Source organism: Astatotilapia calliptera, chromosome 14 (assembly GCF_964374335.1).
Source record: "Astatotilapia calliptera chromosome 14, fAstCal68.1, whole genome shotgun sequence".
Lineage (NCBI taxonomy): Eukaryota > Metazoa > Chordata > Actinopteri > Cichliformes > Cichlidae > Astatotilapia > Astatotilapia calliptera.
In genome coordinates, this window is record NC_137435.1 from 28,101,539 (window position 1) to 28,126,735 (window position 25,197).

Genomic DNA, 25,197 nt, shown 5'->3' on the forward strand with positions numbered 1-25,197 from the left:
CCTTGTATCTTTAACAGATTTGTGAATCCAACAAAACCTGTGAGATAGACCCTATTAAACTAAAGGAAGGTGACAATGTAGAGGTCAACAAGGTAAGTGCACCCATCTCACTAGATTTATCAGTCTTGTAACAGGATTAATTGAAGCTTTGCTTGTCGTAAAACTGCGAAAAAAGTGTTTATCCACTTTTTAGCTTCTGTTTAAAACATTTTAAAGTGATGCTAAGTTGTTGTGCGTTTTTTACTTTACCTGTGCAGGAAAACCTGCAGGGTTACGTCCAGAAAGTCTTCTCCTCCATCACCCAGTCAAGTTCTAACTGCCCACCACTAATGTGTGACGTCTTCAGGTCTCTGAGGCATTTGGCCTGCAAACGCTTTCCAGGTAAAACGTAGAGCCAGTGTTAAAAAGAAAAACTGCTGTGACAAAAGGTTATATGCACACCCACAGCAGGTGTGTAAATTGTGACGTAAATGTCATTATGCCGGGCTTTTAGCAGATTGCGATGTTGCTGCTGGCTAAATGCCTTAGTAGTCCACAGCAGTATATTAAACCAAATGATATTTGGTATATTTATATATACACTCACCAGTCTTTTCTTTGCATACACCTTGATTTTACTGGGTTGGACCTTTGCTTTGCCTTATGAGCTAACTTAATTCTTCATGGCATAGATTCAGCAAGGTGCTCGATACATTCCTGAGGTTTTGGTCTATTTTGACAGTTTTGAGCTTTTCTCGTATAAAATATCTCTATTTTATACGCCTTTTTTTTTTTTTTGCCGATTGAATTGAATTTGCTGGTTTCTCAGGTGTTTCTTTCTCCTCTCCACAGGCGACCCACATGTTCAGTACTCAGCCGTCAGCAGCTTTGTGTTTCTGCGCTTTTTTGCTGTCGCTGTTCTCTCTCCTCACTCCTTTCAACTGCGTTCCCATCATCCTGTAAGTACACGTCACCCACTCTCAGCGCTAATGACCAGTGAGCGTTTGCAGTTTACGTTCTCAGTCGGTTAACCTCGGTGCCGTTGTACATTTTCTGTAACTGCAGGATCCCGAGATTTCCCGGACGCTCACACTCATCTCAAAAACCATTCAGACTCTCGGCAGCTGGGGTAGCTTGTCAAAAAAGCTGGTAAGATTTATATTGCTGAAATTCTAGTGTGAACTACGTGTTGTCCACTTTATAGTAATTGACAAACAGAGGCACTTTCCAAATGCATTTTTTTTTCCTGTTATGCTAATTAAACCCACTTTGTTTTTTCTCTTTCTAGTCCAGTTTTAAAGAAACCTATATGTATGACTTCTTCAAATCATTCCAGGAAGAGAAGTGTATCGAAAAAGTTAAAAAGGTATTTTTTCCCCCCTCACATACTCACATAAAGGTCTATAAAAGGATTCATCATTTCTAATGGCTGTTATCATTTTGTTTCCAGTTTCTGGATGAAATCTCCTCCAACGTCAGTAAGGAGTCCAGTGGGCTGGAAGACGCTGTCGTTCTCAAGGAGGGGTGAGTGTTCAGTTCAAGTCTGGGCAGAACTGAGAACTCTCACTTGGTAATAAAGAAGCCTTGAGAGTAGGCATAAAACAACAAGTGAATTTTATGACACGATAACCGTTTGAGGGCGTTCACTATGTCCTGTTAGAAGACTCTAATTACATCATTTGAGCATAAAGATTACTCTGAAGTAATAAATTGTCCTTTTATAGGGAAGTACAGAAACGTGCTCAGGGGAGAAAACCCCCTGGAATGAAAACGTTTAAGAAGAGGTGGCTCAGACTGACCAACAGGGAGCTCTCCTACCACAAACATAAAGGTGAGACCAGTTTACTGTAATCTCATACTCGAATGTGATGAAAACTAATGAGACAAACACGTATGCACGGGTTACACGCAATGCTAAGTTCCCGATACTAGCACTAGATGGAGCTAAAGTAATTACTTGTATATTACTTATAAAATTAAGAGATTAAATGGACTGGTTCTTTTATATAGTACATTTCTACTGAGTATTCAAAGCACTTTATACTTGCCTCATTCACCCATTCATACAAGCACTTTTTTTCTGTTTATGCCTTTTAAAGTACTGGACAATAAGCATATACAATGACCTGATTTATTTTTGTAGTTTCCTGTGTTGATTACTTGCGTGTTGACTTTGCATCAGCTGATTAATGAAATGCATGTTTTGAGGGCTTTGCAGAGTAAATACTGCCTTTCTGTGATACTTAAGGAAAGTTTCGAGTGCTCAGTAAATTGTCAGAGAGAGAGGGTGTGATAATAAACAAGATTGATCATCAATCATTGGAGCCAGTTGATAGGAATATAAAACTTCAAGTCTTCAAGGAATTTCCCAAAAAATCTGTTCAAAAACTGCAGCTTTTACTTTCATAGGAGAAGTTAAAATGTTTTATTTTCTTCTGCTCATTATTTAAGCTAAACGGTAATGTTGTTGAGACTGGAGGCTGTTTGTGCGTAAACCTAACAGAATGACTTGTTCTCCCCAGGGAAAGATGCCGACCGCACCATTAATGTCAAAAATATCCGGGCGGTGGAGAAAGTGGATGAAAGTGCCTTTAACCGCAAAAATGTAAGCCAGTTCCCCCTCTCACATGGCCCCGTCATCACTTCTCATGTATTACCCGTTTAAAATGGAAACGTCAGTGCCAGTGTCACTTCCTCCTGTTGTTATTAACAGTGAAAACTGCGCATTGTTGGTCTCATGGGCACGTTCACTTTCAAATGAAGTACAGAAATGACAATGTTGTTGTTGCTGGTGTAGAGGGGCGCTTTGTTTCTTGCGCTCAGAATGACCTTTATGGGAACGAAACGGTCACATCATAGTTTAACTACTTTGTTTCTCTTGCGTCAGATGTTTCAGGTGGTCCACTCTGAGAAGCCTCTTTACGTCCAGGCTGGAAACTGTGTGGAAGCCAGCGAGTGGCTGGAGGTCCTGAGCCAGGTCAGTCGTTGCAACGAGGGACGCCTGGCCACTTTCCACCCGTCAAACTACACCAGCGGGGCCTGGCAGTGCTGCCAAAGCCTGAGTAGCAACGCTCCAGGCTGCAAGCCCTGCACAACGTGAGTTTTTCCTCCACATCAACACCACCGCGAGGGGCGGGGCGGGGGGGAATGGTTCAGTACCCTCGCTGCCATACGTGGGGCGTGTGTTGCAGATCACAATAAACGCTTAATAAAACTGCCTGCTGGTCTTAAGTTTGACTGACTGTGTAGGTGCTCACGAGCAAACCTTAACCTTTTAATCATTCTCTCTTGTTATAAGGACATTTCAAATGGAAAATAGAAAACTTCTAAAGCAGGATTTTTCAGGTGTTCTGATTTTTATATGATGTTAAAAAAGAAAAGTCTTTTCAGCGTGGCATCAAAGCAGGTTAAGTTTGAAGTTTTCAATAAGGAAGAGGCTTTGTAGGGACTAAACTGAGCTTTAATTGAGAAGTGTTTGATTTCATTTATCAGCTACTGACTTTGAGGACTGTCATTTAGCTGCTCTGATGTTGTCGATCTTCTTCACCGCCTCTGTAGATGTTTAGCAAGTTTACAAAGATGAGTCAGATGGTGCACTTTCATGCTAACGTCTGTAGTGTAAGTGATGTGTGCGAGTGTGGAGAGATGCATGTATTTACGTTGTTTTTCTTAGTTTGTGAGTTTCCTTTTTTTGCTGCTTTTTCCTGCAAAGATTTCTCTACACTTGTGTTCTCTCCTGTTTCAGCACCATGCTGGCCAACCTGCAGCTGGATATAGACTGTGACCGAGAAGCAGAGAGAATTTTCTCACTCCTCTCAGCAAACGACACAAAGCTTCAGAGCATGGAGGGTCAGTATCAGCATCGTTTTCAGAAATGCTTCATTAGAGAGAGCAGGGTATGGTTCATATAAATGCAGCTGACTCATGATATGACGTTCAGTTTAGGGTATTTAATCGTATAAAACTACAAGCCTTATGTATACATTAGGCCCAGTGTTGTGCAGAGTGAGGTCAGATCAGCTGGTGTTTGTCTCTCAGACATTTGCGAGCTTTTTTTTTTTTTTTTTTTTAAACACCAGCAGCTGTCCTTTGTGGGATCAGCCATCAAAGCAATCAACGTATGAAGATGTCAGGTTTTAAATTCATTCATTCTCCACACTATGGTGTGTTTCACACGAACCACTGAGGGCAAAACTTTTAATTTCCAGTGTGGCGGGACAACTCATTTTCAGCCTTCATCTGGTGATTTAGAGGTGAAGTTGGTCTAATTCAGGACCACTAGAGCACCAACATCTTAAATCAAAACCACAGACAGTATAAATGGTCACGTAGCTACTGTGACATCATCTGTTGCTGAGCATTTGGTAACCATCCCACAGATAATCCTCCTCAAACACAGTATCGCCAAACTTTACAACATAGATTTAATTTATTATTCAGTGTGACCCAAAACGAGTGACTAAGCCCATAAAGTCATCGGGAATCTGTTTGGTTATCTCAATAAACATTTTCCCACAGACTTGTCTAGTAACAGAAGTCCTTTAACAGACACAGCTATCGCCATCTGGTGGCCAACTTAGGGCACTTTTACACAGGCTTCATTCATCTGACCTTAAAGCTAAATCTACGGTGGCTCTGAGAGGACAAATGGATTGCAAGATAAGAAAGTAGCAGGAAAATCTCACAAAACACAACAAAGTGTTTCTAGGGAGACAATAACAGGACAGACGAGCTGTGGAAGTGACAGAAACCAAAACATGCACCGGACTGCACTGGGACGCGCTTACAGGAGGAAAACACTTCCGTTTTGTTTTGTAATTTTATTATTATTATTTTTCTTGTGTTTTATGTGCTTTTGCAGGAGTTTTTCTATGTACTGGTGTTTTCTTGCAGTGCATTTGACCTCTCAGGGCCACTGTTTGCATCCACGTTTCATACAAACTATTAAACACGCCTCCTTTTTTTGTATCACATGGTTTTCCCCATTGGGCTGAACACCTCGGACACCCAGTCTGCCATCTCAGTTTTTCTACTTTCACTCTGGTGTCTGTGTAAAAGAGCGAGGGTAAACTGTTTTGCACATACTGCTAATGAAGCTGTTACTTCACTATATCGTCGCGTAGATAAAAACTTGTTTCCTGCCGTCTTCGTGTTCACCATCTCACTTCCGAGCACTTGAAGTTGCACTTTGTAATGTTTGTCCTCTCCACAGATGCCTGTGCCAGTTTGGCAGTGTATCAGGGCCCCCAGCGAGAGCCGGAGGAATACTCAAAGTTCACCATTCAGGAACCCAAAGAGACCTTTCACACACTGAAACAGCTCCGAAACATCATGGAGGAGCTGCAGCGGCAGCACAATAGCAGGAATGACGTACGGCAGTACGGCAGCCTGTAAGTCTCCATGTTACATTATTACAATACACCAGTTTTACGCAGTATGAGTATATAATGCAGTGACGGTAAATGATGTGGAAATCGTATTAATAATACTAAAACACATTCTGCAGTGTGGATGCTGAAAGTAGGACTATGTGATCTAAATTGGTAGAGGAAGTGCAGAACACGATGGCAAAGAAAAATGGGAAATTTTCAAAATAAGACGCTAAAGTTGTGATCTAAAGCCCTGCAAAGGACATCACAGGTGCACAGGGCAGCATCTGATATCCCCATGTTGTTGTTGTCCCTGGATCATCATCATCATCGATGTTGGTCCAGGTTTTAATACTGCAAGGGACCATTAATACTGTTGTGATGTCATAGTTTTTCGACATGGAAACACAATCACGTCACACAGCAAAGCCAAACCTTAATCCTAGCTCTGACTATGGCCCCCTCTATCCCTGCCCTATAATGATAATGATGATCCAGGACGAACACCTGGATCTCCGCTACACCTGAGGATCAGTTCAAAAGTTTTGGACACTAAAAGTAAAGCTGGGAAGCTTGCAGAAATAACAAAAGAAAGTTTGACTTAAAGGGACTAACGCCCTAACTTTAATGTTTTATTACAGCTGTGGCCCAGGACTCTCAGAAAGATCACTTACTCATTATCTTTGTCTTCCTTCCCGTTTCAGTGACAACCCCATAGTGGGAAAAACCTCTTAACCTGGCTGGGGCGATCTGGTCCAAAAGCAGCCACGCCTGCATCACAACAAAGCGCCTACGTTGTCCATTAGAAGCCCCAGGAGTTGTGCCAGTGAGAAAAGGTGCGACCAGGTGAATGATACGCCACCTGACCTCCACATGTCATGAGTCCACTACAGCAGTGACAGCCCGAGAAGGGGAGCCAGAACAAGCTTGTGAGCTTGACCAGGATCGCACCTTCATCCTCGAAAGGAATGAACCCTTAGGTGTTTTTTCTTTTTTTCTTTTTTTTTGAAGTATGTTGCCTCATCTCCTCCCCGTCCTCTGCAGTGAAGGTCACAGATTCTATCCGTGTCTTAACTTATGTCCCCCTTTTTACGTACAGCTGTGTGAAATGGGCATCATTAGATGGTGTGTGAATAGGCTGCTAATTTTTTCTTTTATTCACAGAGTTTTATACGAACAGCTGTAATGATGCTCTCCTCTCATCTGTGAACATCTGTCTTTACAGTTGATTCCTAATCACCAATCTGGAGGCCCCTCCCCCCCGTAAACTTCAGTCTTTTCTCCTCCTCCTGAACAAATGTAAATGTATATTTTCAAAGAACATTTAAACCGGTCTGCCTTACTTTGACGGATGTTTCTTTCACATCAAATGCTGAGGGAATAATGCAAAAGCACTTTAAATATTTGGAGCACTCCAAATAGAAAATGATTGGATACTTGGTATCAGCTTTCCCCATTTTGATCAGTTACATGATCCTTTGTTTCATTCCTGTACAATAACATTTATAGCCTGTAGATTTTAAGATATTTTTCTTGACCAAAGACGATTTCATAGGTTTGAACATGAACTTGAAGAAATTAATGTATTTTGAATACAAATGGTTTAAAAATGGAGATAAATAAGATGAATATATATAAATATATATATGTTTGGTTTATGTGTACGTTTTTGCTAACATATCCTTTACTTTTTAGTGACTTAAGGCAAGCAGTTTGCATGCGTTCAGTTTTGAATCCTGATAGCACGACTGTAGTGAAGAGTTGTATTTCCCTGTGATTGTGAATCGTATCGGTACGGTGTGCGTCAGATCTGTGCTGTCGTGTTGAGAGCCTTGAAACCTTACTAACAGTGGCTTATGTAAGAAATGATGTTCAACCTGCAGAGAGGAACCAATTGGAATAACAAAATCGCCCCTGTCTTTCACGCTTTAGTCCAGACAATCTCCGCCAGTGCGCACGTTATGTCCTCCTTCTTTACTATCGTGGCTCCAGCTGTTCTGTTTCATCGTCTTTAGGGAATTTTCTTGAAATGTGGCACAGCTGTTTGCCACAGCACTCTGCTGCAATGACCAGTAGAGAAACGTCTGTGTAGTAAAGGGAAAAATATGATGTTATTACAAACTGTCAGACTCTTAAAGTTACTCATATTCTAGCATGCATGTCCTGCAGGAGTAGGGTTGCATCAGATGAACAAAGCAATAGCAAATAATCAAGATTGATTGCGTAAAATAGAGATTATCAAATTTACTTTGTGGGTCTTACTCCATTTTAATTGAATTCAGTTTGTTTGTAACTGACACAAACCAGCTCCTCAATTTTATTTTTTAAGTGGTAACCAGCAAAATTTCCCCCCAGTTAGGCTGATTTTGATTATCAGTCGGAGGATTGTTTTGTTTTTTTTGGAGGGGGATTTTTGTTCATTTTTTCCCTCTGAAAGAACCAGTGAACAATCACTTTGATTCAGTCTTGATTTTTGAGTTCTTTTTTTGTTCCTTCCTGTGGTTTTGAGTCTGCTTCCCATTTGAACGATGAAGTGTTGAATAGAGACAAAATTAAAGTGGACCTGTTATGCTTCTAAATTCTCTCATATACTTACAGGTTTAATTGTGGGTGCTCATATAAACAAGTGTATGCAGAGTTAAAAGTTCACACTGCTCTACATTCACTGTTTCAGAGGTTGTTTTGTTGTGTTTTTTCTACTCATGGATGGTGATGATGTCAGAGAGTGGATATCCCCTTATATGGTCATCTCAGCTCCATATAGGGGGATATCTAGGGCATCCAATCAGAAGGAAGGATTTCACAAAGCCTTAAAGAGACAAACGCTCAAACAGGTTATTTTAGGTAGACGATCAAATGAGAAGAAATACGAACATGGAGCAGTGAAAGAGCATAACGGGTCTCCTTTGAACATCTAAAGTTTAAACATTGAATGCTGATATTACAGGGTTAACTGTGTCTTTTCTTTTATTTGTCTGTGATTGTTTTCATGAGTTGTGTCTTTGGTCCATTATCTATTTCTAACTTGCATGTCTTGTACATTTAACAATATATTTTTCTAGGAAAATGTTTTGTACCTTTTTTTTTTCTCTCTTTTAAACACTGATTTTAATGTATTACTCAGCTGGTACTTTTGTTCTCAGTCTGTCGACTTCGTCAAGGCTGGATGCTTTCTGCTTTTTTGTTTTTTTTTGTTGTTGTTGTTTTGTGTGTGTTTTCTATGCCCGTGCGCACTCCTTATTGGCTCCTCGTGGCCATAACTCCCTCAAAACTCCCTCTCGTTGAAGCTGATTAACACAGTGTTACTGCGGTGAATGTCGCGTGTTCACGTGCACGTCAGTAGTGAACAACGTGCCTGATCGGAGCCAAAATAAAACTGTAAAGTGATTTCACGCCGATTCGGTTAATGGACTTTGCTTATGATTTGAGTGACGCTGAATAAAAACAAATCTCTGATGTCAAACTTCGACATCTGAATCGGAAAGCTAGCGTAGAATCAATTGTTGTTGTATCGCATAAGCTTGCATGCTAACTCCATTGCTAGTTTTAATAAGGCCAGTAAACTAGAGGGTGGTGTATGTGTGCTTATTTTCATAAAACGTGAACGGGGTGGGGTTGTTTTAATCTGTCTGATTTTAATAGGGGAAGTTTCTTCATTTGTTTGTTGTTATATGTGGAAACATGTGACTTTCCTGTTGGACTACAGCCAGCTTCATTTCATAAGATTACCAAACAGGAAGGGAAATGTCCATATGTGCTTTGATCTATCAGGTGAACACAGGGGAAATTAAGGTATTAGCCAACATGCAGATCTGATATGGCTCTTAAGAAGGACCAAAATCTGATATCACTGCAGTTTGTTTTTGCAGGTGTATCTGAAACAATCTTTTTTTTTTTTTCTCCTGCCAATCAGATTGTTCTGTGTCAAAGCAAAGTGTGAGTGCAGATGACCGTCTGAAGGCTTTGTAGAATTTTTTTTTCTTTCTTTTTTTTTTTTTTAAAGCTAAAGTCTCTTCTTGTCCAGTAAACGGTGAGCAGTTCGATGTTATTGTCACATCTCCAGCTCGTTTCTTCTGAATGTCTGTTATTTTTATACACATTAAACATTTTATTTTTCCATAAATGGTCTATTCTGTGTCTCTTCATAATAAAAACACTTTGCCAGTGCCTCTTCTGTTTGTTAGGTGTCTGTTTTCCTACTGCGCTGATGTGACCTGCGTACAGTGTCCTCCACGATTCAGACAAAGAAACAAGTTGTGTAATTTTGCGTATAACTTGCTAAAGGTTTGCAATTGGATTCAGGTCTATAGCAGATTGAGGGCCAGCCAATGGCACCAATGTTTTCAACGTGAAGGAACCACCAACGGACTGGGCTCATTAGGCCGTGCACCAGGAGCGACCCAGGGCTCACTGTGCCAACTTAAAGTCTGACAGTCGAGATTATTATCTCCATAATAACAGCAGTCAGGATACTGTTGGCTAGCAAGGAGGGATTGCATAGATGGGCTGCACCAATAAGACAAACTAAATTCTGCTGAATTAATTTCTCATCCCGACTCAAAAATATGTTGGACCCTCTCGCCACCCTGTGTCTAACAGCGTGCTCATGCTGTTTTTCCTCGCACAAAGGAGCGTTTACCTGTCCTGCTGCTGGGTTGATACCCGTCTAAAGCCCTATGCCACAGCTTGCGCCCTGGTATCTCCTCCACACTCTTGAGACTTTGAGGAAGATGCAGCAAAAACCTTCTTCTTGGACTACCTGTGCAACCTGAATAGGCTGCAGGTATCATCTCATGCCCTCTAACTGTAGAAAGTTAGTTTTCAGAGCGAGGCTAAGCTGGCTTTGTGGCAAACTGTGATGAGCGAGCTTGACGTTTGTACAGTTGGAAATGTAGATCTTAGCATAAAAGATGGAAACTAGCTTGGCTGCCTAGAAACACTTTAAAAGTGTTGGTAGCAGGACTTTTATTACTTTGGTCTGAGTCCAGATATCAGTTTAACCTGTTTACCATACAAGTAAGGCATGCTTACTTGCCTGTGCTGCCTGTGCTCAGCGCACATCTGCGAGATCTTGATAAGCTGGTGTGATTTTTGCCAAGGTCGCTAAGGGTAAGAGCTAATAACCAGTAAAAGATAATAAACATCAAACATGAAAGACATGTTTTCGCTCCTCTGGTGGGGAGGGGGCAAGTTTTGAATGTCTCTGGGTGGAAAAATATTTGGGTTTAGAGGATTGAATTTATACCACAGCGTGAGACGTCCTCACCTTACAAAGAGCTCCATCTGGGAAGGTAGACACACACTCAGACAGGAGTTTAAGGTTAAATACACAGATCATACAGGATGCTGCTTTGTGGTCCCTGAAGTGCGTGTGCAGTCTTTCTATGTGTTGCGCTTCTTACGTGTGCATCTCCTGCTCCAGCTACACCACAGAGAGGGTGAAAAACTGTCTGTTGTAATTTAAATAAGCCACACTGATCTGTTTCAATCTGTTTATTCATCATCGAGTAATATCAGCGATATATCTTCTATGAGACATTTAGGTCATGCAAAGTTTTAACTCTGCCTGGTGTCAGGGGAAAAAGGAAGCCTTTTACGCACAAAGTCCACAATGAAAAGATTTATAGGACAAAGCACTGCATTTGCAAACATTTTACACTCAAAGGCTTTAGGTAAGCTGTTTTCTTCTTTGCATATAATGTAAAGTAGCTGCAGACGCTTTCCATTAAACTTCTGCATGTCCGCTTTAAGCTGCATCTGCTGTTTAAAATGCACCCAACAATAACGAGGCATCGTCCCGTGAATCTGCTGCTCACACAGACATGCCGTGGGCTCTGCAAGGCGGCACGCCGGCCAGTGGGGCGAAGGGAGGCGGGTTGGCCTTCTCTGCTGAAGAGCAAAACGACGATCCTCCCTGGGAGAGCAGGACAAGGGAAAAGAGACATTAACCACAGAGTTCACAGCTTCTGAGTGAAAACTCACACTTTTCAAATAAATTATTAGTTTTATAACCCGTTATGTTATAAAAAAGAAAACAGCTGAAGCACTGTAGAGCCTACCCGGTCCCTTTTGATGCATTTGAGTTTAAAACCCCGACTCGAGGCCCCCTTTTTCACGGGCCTTCACAGACAGCTTGTTGTTTCAGTCGAACTGTTGTTTAAGATCAAACCTGCAGAAGCCTTGTTAATTGTTCTGATGGAACATTCAGCATTATTGGTTGTAAACACGTGGGTTTATTTTATTAAGATGCAGCCAATAAATTGCTCCGATGTGGGTGGTCAACAGAGCTGCGGTTCGTGGAAAACACTAGGTTTCTGGATTAGAAAGGGCCCGTGAAGATTTAAAACAGAGCTTTGGCTTCCCCTGATTGTTTTCCACCTAAACACTTGTGTGTGGCCTTCTCAAAAAAAAAAAAAAAAAAAGAATTTCCTCATTTATTTTAAACTTATAATCTCCTTCATACTAGCTAACTAACACTTCTCCAAGCATAATTAACAGACCGAAACCCCACGGGGTACTAAAAAAACTGAACGCAGTGCTGTGTTTTAAATGTGAACAAACAAGATTTGCATCTGGATTTGGATCGATCAGAACCACAACTCATGCAAATCAAAGCACACTTCTTTTTGAAATGTGCTGCTGGAAACGATGTGACATTACTGTGGTTGTCACTAAACACTTGCAGGTTCACCTCTGAGTGTGTTCCTGTCAGAACCAGAACTAGATGCTATTATTACATCATCTTAGCCATGATCTTTGAGCTCTTTCGGGGTACACTACATTCAAAACAAACTTGTATCTGTAGTGAAAATCACAGCATGACCTTTAAAAAACATTCATACTGAACAGGAATTTATTGCTGTAGCCACAATGAACGAATGCCAACATGCAAAGAAACAAGAAACACTACTGCCTGCACTGGGCCTCAGTGAAGGATGCAGATCTGTGAATGACTGTAAGAATAGTTTTTCAGGTAAAAGTTTAAAAGCGGTCTTTGATATCTCAGCAGCCGATCCTGTAAAATCTTCAACTTGTTTTTGTGACACATCTGTCAGATGTTTGGTTGGATTGAGATGTAAAGAATTTCCTCTGACTTTTTTCTTTTTCCTCAAAGCAAGCAACACTACCACTGGACTCCAGAGCAGTGGAGATGTGTTCTCTGGAGTGACGATTCGTGCTTCTCTGCCTGGCAATCTGATGGATGAGCCTGGCTTTGGCAGTTGCCATGAGAATGGTCCAAGACATTTTGGAGAATTTCATTTTCCCAAGTTTGTGAGAAAAGTTTGGGGATGGTCCCTTCCTGTTCCAATATGACTGCACACCAGTGCGCAAAGCAAGGTCCATAAAGACGTGGATGAGCGAGTTTGGTGAGTCCTGACCTCAACCCAGTAGAGCACCTTCGGGATGAATTAGAGCTTAGACTGTGATCCAGGCCTCCGACATCAGTGTCTGACCTTAAATGGTCAAAAACTCCCACAAACACACTCTGAAACCTTGTGGAAAGTCTTCCCAGAAGAGTTGAAGCTGTTATAGACGTCACTCGAGTTCATATGCGTTTGAAGGCAGATAAGCAAATACTTTTGGAATATAGTGTAACATCCACATGAAGGCCAGGACAAGCATGGTTTCCTGGCAGAATCTGTTTGCCCAGATCATCACACTTCCTCTGATGCCCTCGTTGGTTCACCGGCTGTCCTTCTGGATCCACTTTTGCTCATCATATCCACAATACTCCACAAGGCCTGCCATTTTTGACGTCCTCTGACTCCCCCTGGAAAAGTCTCTTAGATCCTTACATTTTCCCAATTTTCCAGCTTCTACCGCCTCACCTTCTAAATTTATTCCTTTGCTGACTGATGTATATCTCACCCCCTAACAGGTACTATCATGACAAGAAAATCACTTCACCTATGAGTGTTTTAGTATTGTGGCTGATAAGTTACACCATGGTCTCCAAAGTCCATCATAAAGAAACACTGAAAAATTCTGCATGAAATCATTTTGTGTGACACTTTGAAACCACAATTAGCTTTAAAGGAATTTTTAATATAGGGAGGAAACAGAGAGGTTTGCTGGCCAGTCGAGAAGTTTACACGAGAAACAGTTTAGACTTCACACAGCCACTATATATTTGTAATTGTATCTCTGTGTGTTGGCGTGTGTGTGTGTGTGAGAGAGACGGTGTTGACCTCACATTGACTGGGTGGAGCTGGTGTGCTGTGTGTATATTGGCGTCCATCAGCAGAGGAGCTGTTGGGGAAGATGCTGTTTTCTCAGAGGGATCAGCCACAGGGCTGCTGCTCCACTGAGGCAAAGAAAGGGAAACACACACACATGATATTAGGTAAGTGCAAAGAAGGGGAAAAAATCAGTTGATATTGGGACACCAAATATTGATATTTTATTAAATAAATTAAAATATACTGGGAATAGTACGAACACGTACACCATCCTGAGATAACTTACAGTAAATCCACTAAACTGATAAACCATCCAACACTGGGCACACTTATCTTGACTGTGGCGGAGGTGTGGTCCCTGGGTCAGCTGCAGGGGAGGGGTGGTACAGTGAGCTCAAGGAGCAGTGCCAGGGAGGTTGGAGCGACAGGTGGACATGATCTAACTAATCAGGTTTCCCCCTTTTTATAGTGAGGTTGGAGATCAGAGACGGGATAGCGCGAGACAGCTGGAACGCTAGCGGACGCTTGTGCCGAACCAGGGAAACAGTGTTCGTGTGCAAAATCAATAAAAACGATTAAGCAACACGGGAACAGTGTGTCGGGTCTCTACAAAATCTCTATCTCTGGCTGTCAAGGTTGCTTGACTCAGCGGCCGTATTCTGGTTTCAGGGTAGCAGGACAGCAGATATGTGATTTTTGATGATTTATCTCAGGGAACTGTTCTATTATTGGAAACAGATTGCATATAATTGCCAACTTGACCCCATTCATTAGCAAACTGACATCAGACTGACTGCATCTTATCTTATGCATCAACAATGTCTTCTGTGGAAACTGTCACTGAACATGATATATTGAAGGAAGTGAAAAACATTTGTCTTTGATTTGTTCTTGTTCTTATCTCTCAAAGTGAAAACAACACCGATGTGATGAAGCTGCAACATAACGCTTCTGAAAATTGTTTTTTTTTTCTAAGCTTTGATTTTAGTTTGGTGGGAAAAGTCTTTTGAACTCTGCGTCTGTGACAGTTTGAGTGGAAGCAGCAGGAGGAAAAGTGAAGGTATGTTTCTGATAAATGTTACCGATGGACTGAGGTTTAGCGGATCAGAGACAGCTCTGTCAGCCTCTGCTGATAGAACCGCCTGCCAAGCAGTCTCAGGAACATTGTTATTGCATCACTCTCCTTGTATTTAACTTTTATGAGAGACCATTCAAGACATGCATGAGAGGTAAGGGAGAGTTTATTATGCAGACAAATCAATGCTCTTGTACACCACAGTGTCAATGCAACACGTGGTCTGACTACAATTTTCTGGCTGCACAGCAATCAGGTGTCCGCTTCATGCGGGACTCAGTCGTCAGGTCCTGCGCGGACCAACTGTGTGGGGTGATGGAGCACCTCTTCAACCTGAGCCTGAGGTTGGGAAGAGTCCCACAGCTCTGGAAAACCTCCTGTGTTGTACCAGTGCCAAAGACTTCACGCCCCAAGGACCTCAACAGCTACAGGCCGGTGGCTCTGACATCCCACCTGATGAAGACCCTGGAGCGGTTGGTCCTGGCTCAGCTTCGGCGCCTAACAAGCTCATCACTGGACCCACTTCAGTTTGCCTACCAGCCTGGCATTGGAGCGGATGATGCCGTCATTCACCTCCTACATCGTTCCCTCGCTCACCTGGAGACCGCTGGAAGCACTGTGAGAATCATGTTCTTTGATTTCTCCAGTGCCTTCAACACTATTCTTCCCTCGGTTCTGAAGGACAAGCTGGAGAACTCTGGAGTGGACCATCACCTCACTACCTGGATTTTGGACTACCTCACCGACCGACCACAGTATGTGAGGACTCAGGGCTGTGTGTCGGACAGGGTCGTCTGCAGTACGGGGGCCCCACAGGGAACGGTTCTGGCTCCGTTCCTCTTCACCATCTACACTGCAGACTTCTCCCACAATTCCACCCAGTGCTTCCTGCAGAAGTTCTCTGATGACTCTGCAATAGTCGGCCTCATCACTGATGGGGACGACAAGGAGTATAGAGGACTGACTCAAGACTTTGTGGACTGGTGCCAGCTGAACTACCTCCAGATCAATGCCAGTAAAACCAAGGAACTGGTGGTAGACTTCCGCAGGCACAAGCATTCTCCACTGCAACCACTGAACATCCAGGGTATGGACATTGAGGCTGTGGACAGCTACAGGTACCTTGGTGTTCATCTGAACAACAGACTGGACTGGACTCATAACTCAGACGCCCTCTACAGGAAAGGGCAGAGCAGGCTGTACCTGCTGCGGAGACTCAGGTCGTTTGGGGTGGAGGGCCCACTCCTGAAGACCTTCTATGACTCTGTGGTGGCTTCTGCTATCTTTTATGGTGTGGTCTGCTGGGGCGGCAGCATCTCTGCTGGGGACAGGAAGAGACTGAACAGGGTGATCCGAAGGGCCAGCTCTGTTCTAGGATGCCCTCTGGACCCAGTGGAGGTGGTGAGTGACAGGAGAATGGCGGCTAAGCTGTCATCCCTGTTGGACAACGTCTCCCACCCCATGCAGCAGACTGTGACAGCACTGAGCAGCTCCTTCAGTGGGAGACTGCGGCACCCACGGTGTGGGACGGAGAGATTTCGCAGGTCTTTCCTCCCCACTGCTGTCAGACTCCACAACAAAGACTTTAACTGAACAAACACACACATCCACACATGTGCAATAACACTAAGTGCAATAATCTTTTCTGGCATCGTTGTATTTTTACTCAGTTGTATATAGCATTCGTATTCTATTTTTATCTTATTGTATATTTTTATTCTATTTTATTCTACTGTATATAGTATATTATTTTATTCTATTCTGTACAGCTGTGTACTGTATTTATTCTTATTGTATTCTAATTTTTGCGTCATAACTTTTGCACTGTCCACTTCCTGCTGTGACAAAACAAATTTCCCACGTGTGGGACTAATAAAGGTTATCTTATCTTATCTTATCTAGCACTTTTATTTCTTGCCTCTCATCCCGCACGTCCCAAATTTTGATTGGTTCTAGTTTTCAACAGTTAGCGCTGCAATTCAGACACATTTCCTAAAGTTTTTCTTTAATGCAGAGGTTGTTACAACAATAAATAAGGCTGTCATCTGGGGTCAGCCTGATCTCACTGCCCACACAACAGGGAAGAGCATGAGTCACCACAAAGCTGGCACGCTCCAGTGGAAACTTCAACAAAGAAAAAGAAATGCAGCTACAATAAGATGACGAAACTACTTATGAATGAGTAAAGCCAGTGCGAGAGTTTTTCTCTTTTAAACAGGAGAGAATGATCTTGAAGCGAGGAGCACATGTGAGTATTACAATGTGCTGCCCGTGATTCAAAATGTGATGGAGTCTGCATGATTTGTGTGATTTTCTTTTTTTAATATTAGAAAAACCATAATATCAAACCACCTTTCATCATTAATAACATACTTTTTGACACTTATTTATTTTATTGGGATCTTTTTATCCGTGTACAGAAAGTGAGGTAGGGAGGTCAGGAGTGGGAAGGCTGTATTCTGTGGTTGGATGTAATCACTTCTTACAGTCAAGGCACGCAAAGAGATGAGAGACAGACTTTATGGCTGTTTGGCTTGGCTTTAAGATGCTGCACTTCATGCAGTCAGAATTATTTTTCCATTTTCACAGTGTTGAGTTTAGTCTGACTCAGTGTTGAATGACCAGTATCTAGGGAATTTGTAAAAGTGAGACGGTTTTATTTTATATTTGGGAGGGAATCATTTTTGGCCTTTTGAACAACTGCACTAGGCTACTGCATACTGTGCAGCAGGAACGTGAGAGCAGATGGTGCCATGATCCACGCTCGCTTTCCAGTGTTTTCCTTCTCCTGTTATCCTTTTTCCTTTCTGTTTTGCTCTCTCTGCACTGGTGAGGGGTAAAGACGAAACATTAATCTCTCCCCTACAGTATACATGCCTGCTATCGTGCTATTTACGCTAAAGTCTTGCAACTGTTGCTGGCTGTTTTATGTTTCCAAATGGAAAATTTAAAAATTAAACATTTTTAAAAATCTGAGCAGAGCAACTGAAGCGACAGGACAACATTGGCTGAGATATGACAGAGTAATAAATACATTAGAGGGTTACCTTAGCCTGAAATATCTGCTAGCAATCAACCGCCATCTTCGAAGGAGGACATAATGGGCAAATTTCTCCCTTAACTTTATTTAGACACCCCTCCCCACACCTTGCAGGCAACACTTTTTTTTAGACGTTTTATTTGAATCAAGGTCTCCTCAATGAATGTAGGTGTCATTATGTGTCCACCTGTAGTTGAAACAACAATCTGTGAGAAAGTCACACGGGTGTGAAATTTTGACGGTTGTTATTTTTTAAAATCGTTTTTATCATTAACTTGGTTTCCCTGGGTCTTTTCCCGTGTGTGATGAATAAATCGTAATTTTTTGGGTACCGGTACTGGCTTTATTTTGTTGTATTTATCCGTGACACCTTAAAGGCCGGTCATGTCGGACATAAACCGGTCCGTGGTGCAAAAAGGTGAGTTTGACGTCTGATGTCAGTTTGCTACCTGCTTTACAGGTCATAAATCAACTAGTGCAGCTTTAAAATCCACCACATTTTGTGTTGTTGCACTTTTTTGTTCAAGGTAGTTTGTGTAAATACATGCACACAGATCACAATCTACTACAATTAATTGTGGTGTGCCACAGGGTTCAGTCCCGGGACCTCTGCTCTTTATTTTCTTTCTCCTTCCTCTCTGCAGTATTTTCAGGAAATATAACATTTAGGTTCACTGTTATGTAGATGACACACAGGTTGCTGTGAATGTCTTACCAACTCTCTAATGCTGCCCAGCACTGCTGTGGTGAGTATTCCTGTGAAGAAGGCCACGAGGTTGAGGCCGGCGAGGGTCCAAATTAAAATGTACACTGTAAAGACTTCCTCACAGCTTTCTACTCCAACAAATTCATAGTAGTTGCTGAGGTAGCCTCCACTGCATAACAAAGCCACAGAGCAGGTTAGTTCCAATGATTTGTAAGACAAAACACATAAAAGTCGGATGATCAGGATATTTGTGACTGAAGTTCAGACTTTCAGCTTTAACTGAAGGGGTTAAAGCCTTATGGTGTCGCTGAGCTGCTCAATCCAATCCAATTCATTTTAACAATGATTTGGTCACTCCCATCTCTCTGTCTTGTAGGTTTATTTAGTTTTTTAATGATGACCTAACTTATCTCTGCTGACAACTCATTGGATGTCGAGCTCTCCACTGAACAGCAACCAAATGCAATTTCAAGAATTTGAATCAACTTCAGATGTTTGCTGATTTTGTCATGAATTAATAAGGAAACAGGCTTCACCTGACCATAAACCTGCTCGTCACACAACTATGTGATTACTTTTGGGCATTTCACAATGGGGACTGTACAAAAACGACTATAATGCACAAAGAGTTAATGCAGTACTTTGGTTAAACCCCTTGAATTAAAGCTGCAAATTTACACTTTAATAGTTTGATTTAAAGTCCACTGTGATGGTGAACAGAGAAAATGCAAAAAAAGGTGTTTTTGCCCCAAAACGTATGGATGTATATGAACGTGTCTATCATTTTGTTCAATCTGTGATCACATATGACATAGATTACTGAATACTAATGATTAAATGTCTCACTTGGCGCAGTCATACAGGTCGCAGCAGTAACAGGTTCCACTTCTTACCGTCATGGTACAAGACTCCTTTAGACTCCAACACGACACCTGGGCAGCGAACCACAAGCTCACAAACATACAGACAACACAACTGGAGGTTTATCCTGCACATTCGAATCTATCCAGACTGGTTGTGACTATGTATCTGAATTAGTCACAGGATAATGTTTTCCTTCAGCGTGTCTCTACTCACAGAAGTGTAGAAATTCTCATAGATGTAGCAGTTGCCGCTGCTGTAATACTGACATCTCCCTGCTTTCAGTGGCCGCATGTCCTGGCAAAAGTTAACATGAGAAACAATCCACAACATTTCACCCAGAACCATTCAAATCAATCTTTATTCGGTGCAAACAGTGGTAAGTTTGAAGTCGAATAAAACGGTCTCTTCCAAAATTCACTCAGTCCGATTTGAAACTGTAACACGAGGTCAGCATGGTCCTTTATTATTGCTTCACAGTCTTCAGTTAACTGTGCAGCCATCTGCTGAGGTTACAAGCAAGTGTAGGTATCTCACCATATTTAAGGCAATGCAGACGCCGTCGATCACCAAGCACACAGAAGAGACGACGATCCCGAAACTGAGAAAGACAATGGCAGCGGTCAGCTGGAGGAGAAGCAAAGGTGAAAACACAAATGAGAGCGCTATAATGTAAGATTTGTGCCAGATGAAAGGCTGGAGGGAAGCCTGACAGGAATGCAGAGAAAAGCTGAGGAAAAGTTTTTTTCTTTCTCTCCAACACATAAGCGTTTTTTCATGTGGATCATGTATCGTAGGTGTGAAGCTATTAGGTTTCCTCACAAAGCACTTAAAACCGTGTTTTTTGAAAAACCGAACTTTGAGAGGCGTAAAATATTATGAAAGACATTTTTTTAAAGGTGGAACCTGTTAATTATATAAACAGTACTGTGCAAAAGTCTTGAGCCAAACTTAATTTCTTTATATTTTGCCAGGAAAATGGGAAATAGCTGCATCGATTTACTGAAACATTTGGAAACAGACGTGGAAATACAGCATATGAGGCAAAAACAGCATGTGGATAATTCCAATGAGCTTTTGAAGTCAGTCTTTGGTATGACCACCTTTATTCTTAACACAGGCTGAACTCTCTCAGGCAGCTTTCTTGTCATTTCTTTAAGCAGTCTTCAGGAACAGTTCTCCAGGCTTGTTGAAGGACATTCAAAGCTCTTCTTTGGATGTTGGCAGCCTTTTGTTCTGTTCTCTGTCAAGATGATCCCACTCTGCTTCAGTGATGTTGAGCTGTGGGTTCTGTGGAGGCCAGTCCATGACTGATGGTGTTCCACTGTGTGCTTTTTCTATCCAAGTATGATTTTACTATTTTCTCCACCATGTTTAACAGATGGCTGTAGACACTCACTTTTGTACCTCTTCTGACTTTTTCTTGAAGATGATTTGGACCAGAAATTTCAAACTTCCACTGAGATCATTACTGCCAAGGCTTCAGTGAACAGTGGACGGATCAGCTTAAGGTCTCTCAGGTCATGTGTCAGCTCTTTGCTGGATTTTCTTTTCCCTATTTCTTAAAAACACGATTTTCAGATAGTTGTTTTTAGACCTGCCACTTCTTCTTTTGTCCTCCACTTGTCTGTTTAAGGCTGTCAAACTGTGTTTATCTTTGGCATTTTTCACCGATTCAACGCAAAATAGGATCAAATGATGTTTCTGTTTCTGTGGCGGCTCACCAGCTAAGATGATATGATCAAAATCCAAACTGGACCAAATCCAAGCAGAGTGAAAGTCGTCAACGCCTTTTTTCTCTTTGTTGACAGGATAAGCTGCTGGTTTTCACATAACCTAGAAGTGTTTTGAAAGCTTCCTTTGATATATCGTAAAGTGTGGGTGATGAATACTTAAACTGAAAGAAACCAGAAAAACATCTATTGTCTGTTTCACATTATTTCTCCTCATTTGAGTAGTAAAGTCTAGGTCATGTGACGATATTCACATTATTTTGCCTTTTTTTAAACCAACTTTTGTGCTACACTCAGTTTTTTAATGGTGTTTTTCACAGTTTAGGATTTTTTATATTAGAATTTCTATCAGAGAAACACACACAAGTTCAAATAACTGCAGACAAAACCAGGATTAGCTCACTCTACACCCATTGGATAAAGGCAGATCGGTGCCGCTTTCCTAAAAAAATACATTTTTTTTCTTTTTACTTACTGAAAACAGCCCAATGACAGTGTCTTATAATTGGTTACATTGTTACTGTAAAATAATGTGCTGTCACTAGTGAGACGTCTTCAGAGCTTTTTGTTTTAATGTACGTGTTGCATTTATTCCTATTAAAGAGACGCAGGGAGGGCTGAACATACCAGCTGCCTGCGGTTTTCTTCCAGCCAGAGTCCCAGAAGTCCCAGGAAGGATCCAAGGGTGAGCTGAAGAAATCATCCAAAGGACCAAATTTAAAAGCATACGGTTTGTTACAAACCAAACAGATGCAAAGAGTTTAAAATGATCAATCAATATATATAAATCAATACAGCCGTCCATAATTAATTTCACACTCAGATCAAGGTTACCAAATCTGCACCGAGTGAGGCAAAACCTTTGGCTACTGCAGCTTGAGATGCTTTCCTGTTCCTCCTGACAACTTTTTACATTTCTTTAGTCGTATCAACCAGATGTCTCACTAAATAAAATCAAATGTGATTTTTTTTTTTTAAAAACAGCTTACAATAACTCCAGATGCATAGCCAGTCACATTCAGGCTCTCTGTTCGGGTCGTTGTGTAGACCCCCAGCACCACTAGCAGCAGGGACAGACTGAGCATGCCCAGCACCAGCCGTAGAGCTCGCCTGACCTTCACCATGATGTCTGCCAGCCAGCAAACAAAGAAATAAACATAGTTTCAGTCATATTAAAACGTTACAGTGCCGGTTCAAATCTCGACAGCTGCCCAACTTAGTTTATTTTGTTTATCTGGATTTCATTTATTTGACTTTTATTGCGAAAACTATTACCCAACCACAGACACCCATCTTGTTTAGTTCACATGCCATGAAATATTTACAGCTCAATAAAATGAGGCATGGAAATGGACTTGAATCCACGGTTTCTGAACACTGGACAAAGAAACCATGAAAGCGCGCACAATATCAGTGGCAGCCAACAAAGGAAACATCTGTGCACTTTAAAACACAATTTAGGGAACAATATCAGGGTTACACTGGAGCACAACATTAGAACGTGTAACAATGCAAAGTTCAGCATCTTTTAGCTCTTATAAGGAAGCAGGAAAGATAAACTTTAGTGAAGTTTACTGACAAAAGTTAAAGCTCACACAAACACAGCAGAAAGGGTTCATGTAGCTTCCTGTCTCTTTCCTTGTTTATGTGACATTAAAAGCACAGGAGCAGTGAGATTCATCTCCTCCCGTGACCTTCACACTTTATGGACATGATTACAACACCACCATCAGTTTTACTGACAGCCTTTATCACTGAGCTTCTGTGAAAACCCCAAACTGTGCTGCAACAAATAACACTTCACCTGCCTTATCAAAAACGTGATTGGATTAAAAGCAACAAAACAATTAAGTAAACTGGATCCAAGGGGATTTGAATTATTATGATCAGTCAAGTTTAATACTCCTGTCCCATCCAGCTGTGATGCCACCACCGCTCTCTTACCTGTTGCTCGGCTCTGTGGGCTCCGTTTGTCCCGACCCGGTGCTGTTCCCTGAATCCAGACCATAAATCCTCCTTTGAAACACAGATTTCCCTCCGACAGCTTCTGATGAATGCAAACAGCCGTTCACTTGAACAGTCGTTTGAGCTGCACAAGCATCAGCTGCATGAGTGTAGCAGCTCAACTTCAGTGAGAGAGGAGAGCTCCTGCGTCCGATGCGTTCAAGCACGGTCGGAACCGTGAACTTCAGCTGGAAAGTCACTTGACAGTTAAATTAGGTAATAACACTGGGACCCTTTACAATCCCGAGTTGTAAATCAAATAAAAGCACGTGGCTGCCCGAGAGCTGGTGCATGTCTAATGTATTAATGTCACATATTTTCTTTGCACGCGTAGGCGTGGTTTTATTAACTATGTGTACATTTTGCGCTCATACGGCTCACTTTACCGCGGTCAAAAACTTTGAGGTGAGGAGGTATTTTGTCATTTTTATAGATCAGAGCAATTATATGTGTTGTTGTATTAAAAAGTCACACATTATTAGTCCTTTAAAATCTATCATCTGCTTTTAAATAGCAAGCTAAAGCCATGCGCTGGCTAGCTTGGTGCTGAATGGATGATCGAGCATGCATCAGGATTTAAAATGAAGAGCAGTTCAGAGTGAGTTTGATATCGATGTGGTTCAGTTTTGTTCTCACGTTTACAGTGGCGTGCTCACTATTGCGCAGGGTACCTGTTGGAAAATCTTGCACAGAAAGACTGCGGGTCTTTTAAAAGATGTGGGGGGCTTATGGTCTTTTTTAATCATATCAATCATACAGCCATTTAAATACAACCACAGAGTGTGGAATCAGTGTTTAAAATCCATGGTTTAAATACAAGGTAATTAATTCGTATTTCTAAATTTATTGATCTCTGTATCTTAAAATATATATATATAAAAAGTTCTACTTAAAATCAGAAGTTACCCGTTTTGAGTCATAGCCCTGGAGGAAAGATTACTTCAATGAACAACAGTTTGTCTTTTAATTAGGCCAATAAGCTTTTAATACTAGATTTTAACTGGGGATTCCTCTTCAAGACAGGACAGTAGATTTGCTGCTGAACCAATAAAGAGCCTGACCTGTCTGCTGATGTGGTCCTTTCAGGTTCATAATCCTAAACTAACTTTCAAAAAAAATGATCACAAACAAGGTGACATCTGACTGACAAATCAAGGAATCTCTGTATGTATATGCACTAATTGTGATTGCAGAGTTTTTACTCACTCTGATGAGCAGCAGTCTCATACTTGGGGTCCTATTGAACCTCACAGATAGCACACTCTCCCTTGACCTCATTATGATGTCTTCAGTTCAGATACTTCTGTGTGGAGTTTGCATACTTCCCTCTGTGTCTGCACAGGTTCTCCCCGAGTACCCCGACTTCCTGCCACAGTCTAAAGACATGCATGTTAGGTTAATTGCTGATTATAAGTTGGTCATACTTGTAAGTGTGAGCATGACTGATTGCCTCTCCTTGTTAGCTCATAATGGACTGCTGAGTTGTCCAGAATGTACCCCGCCTCTCACCTAGTAACGCCTGGGATAGGCTCCAGTCCCCCACCGACCTGAGTTTGATTAGCGGTGGTTAAAGAAATCCCAGCAGTTAGCTGGATATAGGAAACAAACGTATTTTATGGAGATGTCACATGAGGTGACATAAGGAGGTAAAAGCAGTATCTTAAGTGATTTAAAGACCTTCTAGTGTTGACATCAGACAAAGCTCCAGCTTCACCTCAAATTCTTTAAACATGTAATCCTTCAGGAGCATTTGTCTGCTTGCTTTTAAATTTTGAGTTGAGAAGAGGATGGGAAAGGAACTATATGATTTCACTGCTTCTCTTCATTTGCGTGTTTGCACTGGTGTATTGGAGGTTGTATAGTCATATGTTAAACATAGTCCATCTTTGTTTGGTAAACGTTATCTGCGTTTAGTTGTTGGAGGCTTGTGAAAGGCGTTTGCAGCTGTAAAACATGCATTCAGAACACAGAAAAATCTTTCTGACAGAGGTATATACACCAATCATTTATAGCATTATAAGCGCCTGCCTAATATTGTGGCAGCCCCCATTTTGCTGCCAAAACAGCACTGAGCCATTGAGGCATGGACTCCACTGAAGGCGTGCTGTGGTATCTGGCACCAAGATGTTAACAACAGAACCTTTAAGTTCTGTAAGTCATGAGGTGAGGCCTCCACAGATCAGACTTGTTTTTCCAGCACATCCCACAGTTCCTCGATTGCATTGAGGAACTGTGGAATTTGGAGGCCAA

At 41.7% G+C, this 25,197-nt stretch overlaps 2 protein-coding genes across 3 annotated transcripts in view; one reads left to right on the forward strand and one right to left on the reverse strand.

Moving 5' to 3' along the window:
* The window catches only part of rasa2 (RAS p21 protein activator 2), a 28,908-nt gene extending 22,266 nt beyond the window's left edge, over positions 1 to 6,642 (forward strand). The window contains exons 13-25 of one of the 2 annotated variants that reach the window (XM_026192272.2): positions 18 to 92; positions 258 to 381; positions 832 to 938; positions 1,045 to 1,128; positions 1,268 to 1,345; positions 1,430 to 1,503; positions 1,704 to 1,810; positions 2,502 to 2,584; positions 2,867 to 3,075; positions 3,725 to 3,828; positions 4,062 to 4,112; positions 5,192 to 5,369; positions 6,053 to 6,642. In XM_026192272.2, the coding sequence (XP_026048057.1) occupies positions 18 to 92; positions 258 to 381; positions 832 to 938; positions 1,045 to 1,128; positions 1,268 to 1,345; positions 1,430 to 1,503; positions 1,704 to 1,810; positions 2,502 to 2,584; positions 2,867 to 3,075; positions 3,725 to 3,828; positions 4,062 to 4,112; positions 5,192 to 5,369; positions 6,053 to 6,083 (1,305 nt within the window). In that variant the 3' untranslated portion in view covers positions 6,084 to 6,642. The remainder of the gene's footprint in view (positions 1 to 17; positions 93 to 257; positions 382 to 831; positions 939 to 1,044; positions 1,129 to 1,267; positions 1,346 to 1,429; positions 1,504 to 1,703; positions 1,811 to 2,501; positions 2,585 to 2,866; positions 3,076 to 3,724; positions 3,829 to 4,061; positions 4,113 to 5,191; positions 5,370 to 6,052) is intronic. The other variant, XM_026192275.2, reaches the window with a different exon arrangement.
* Positions 6,643 to 10,826: 4,184 nt separating this feature from the next.
* LOC113036463 (transmembrane protein 255B) lies at positions 10,827 to 24,339 on the reverse strand. The gene is made up of 10 exons (XM_026192843.2): positions 24,154 to 24,339; positions 22,888 to 22,990; positions 21,933 to 22,072; positions 21,571 to 21,633; positions 19,748 to 19,837; positions 19,427 to 19,507; positions 19,196 to 19,281; positions 18,359 to 18,518; positions 13,543 to 13,653; positions 10,827 to 11,262 (listed from the first exon to the last, which is right to left on the reverse strand). Exons 1-10 carry the CDS (start codon positions 24,223 to 24,225, stop codon positions 11,161 to 11,163), a joined length of 1,008 nt encoding a protein of 335 aa, XP_026048628.2. The 5' UTR covers positions 24,226 to 24,339; the 3' UTR covers positions 10,827 to 11,160.
* Positions 24,340 to 25,197: the final 858 nt, after the last annotated feature.

Coding starts and splice junctions, on each gene's coding strand:
- LOC113036463 (XM_026192843.2), bottom strand. CDS start 24,225: ATGAGGTCAAGGGAGAGTGTGCTATCTGTGAGGTTCAATAGGACCCCA. Junction 19,508..19,747: donor TCTGCATTGCCTTAAATATG/GTGAGATACCTA, acceptor AACTTTTGCCAG/GACATGCGGCCACTGAAAGC. Junction 11,263..13,542: donor ACCAGCTCCACCCAGTCAAT/GTGAGGTCAACA, acceptor CTGCTCTCCCAG/GGAGGATCGTCGTTTTGCTC.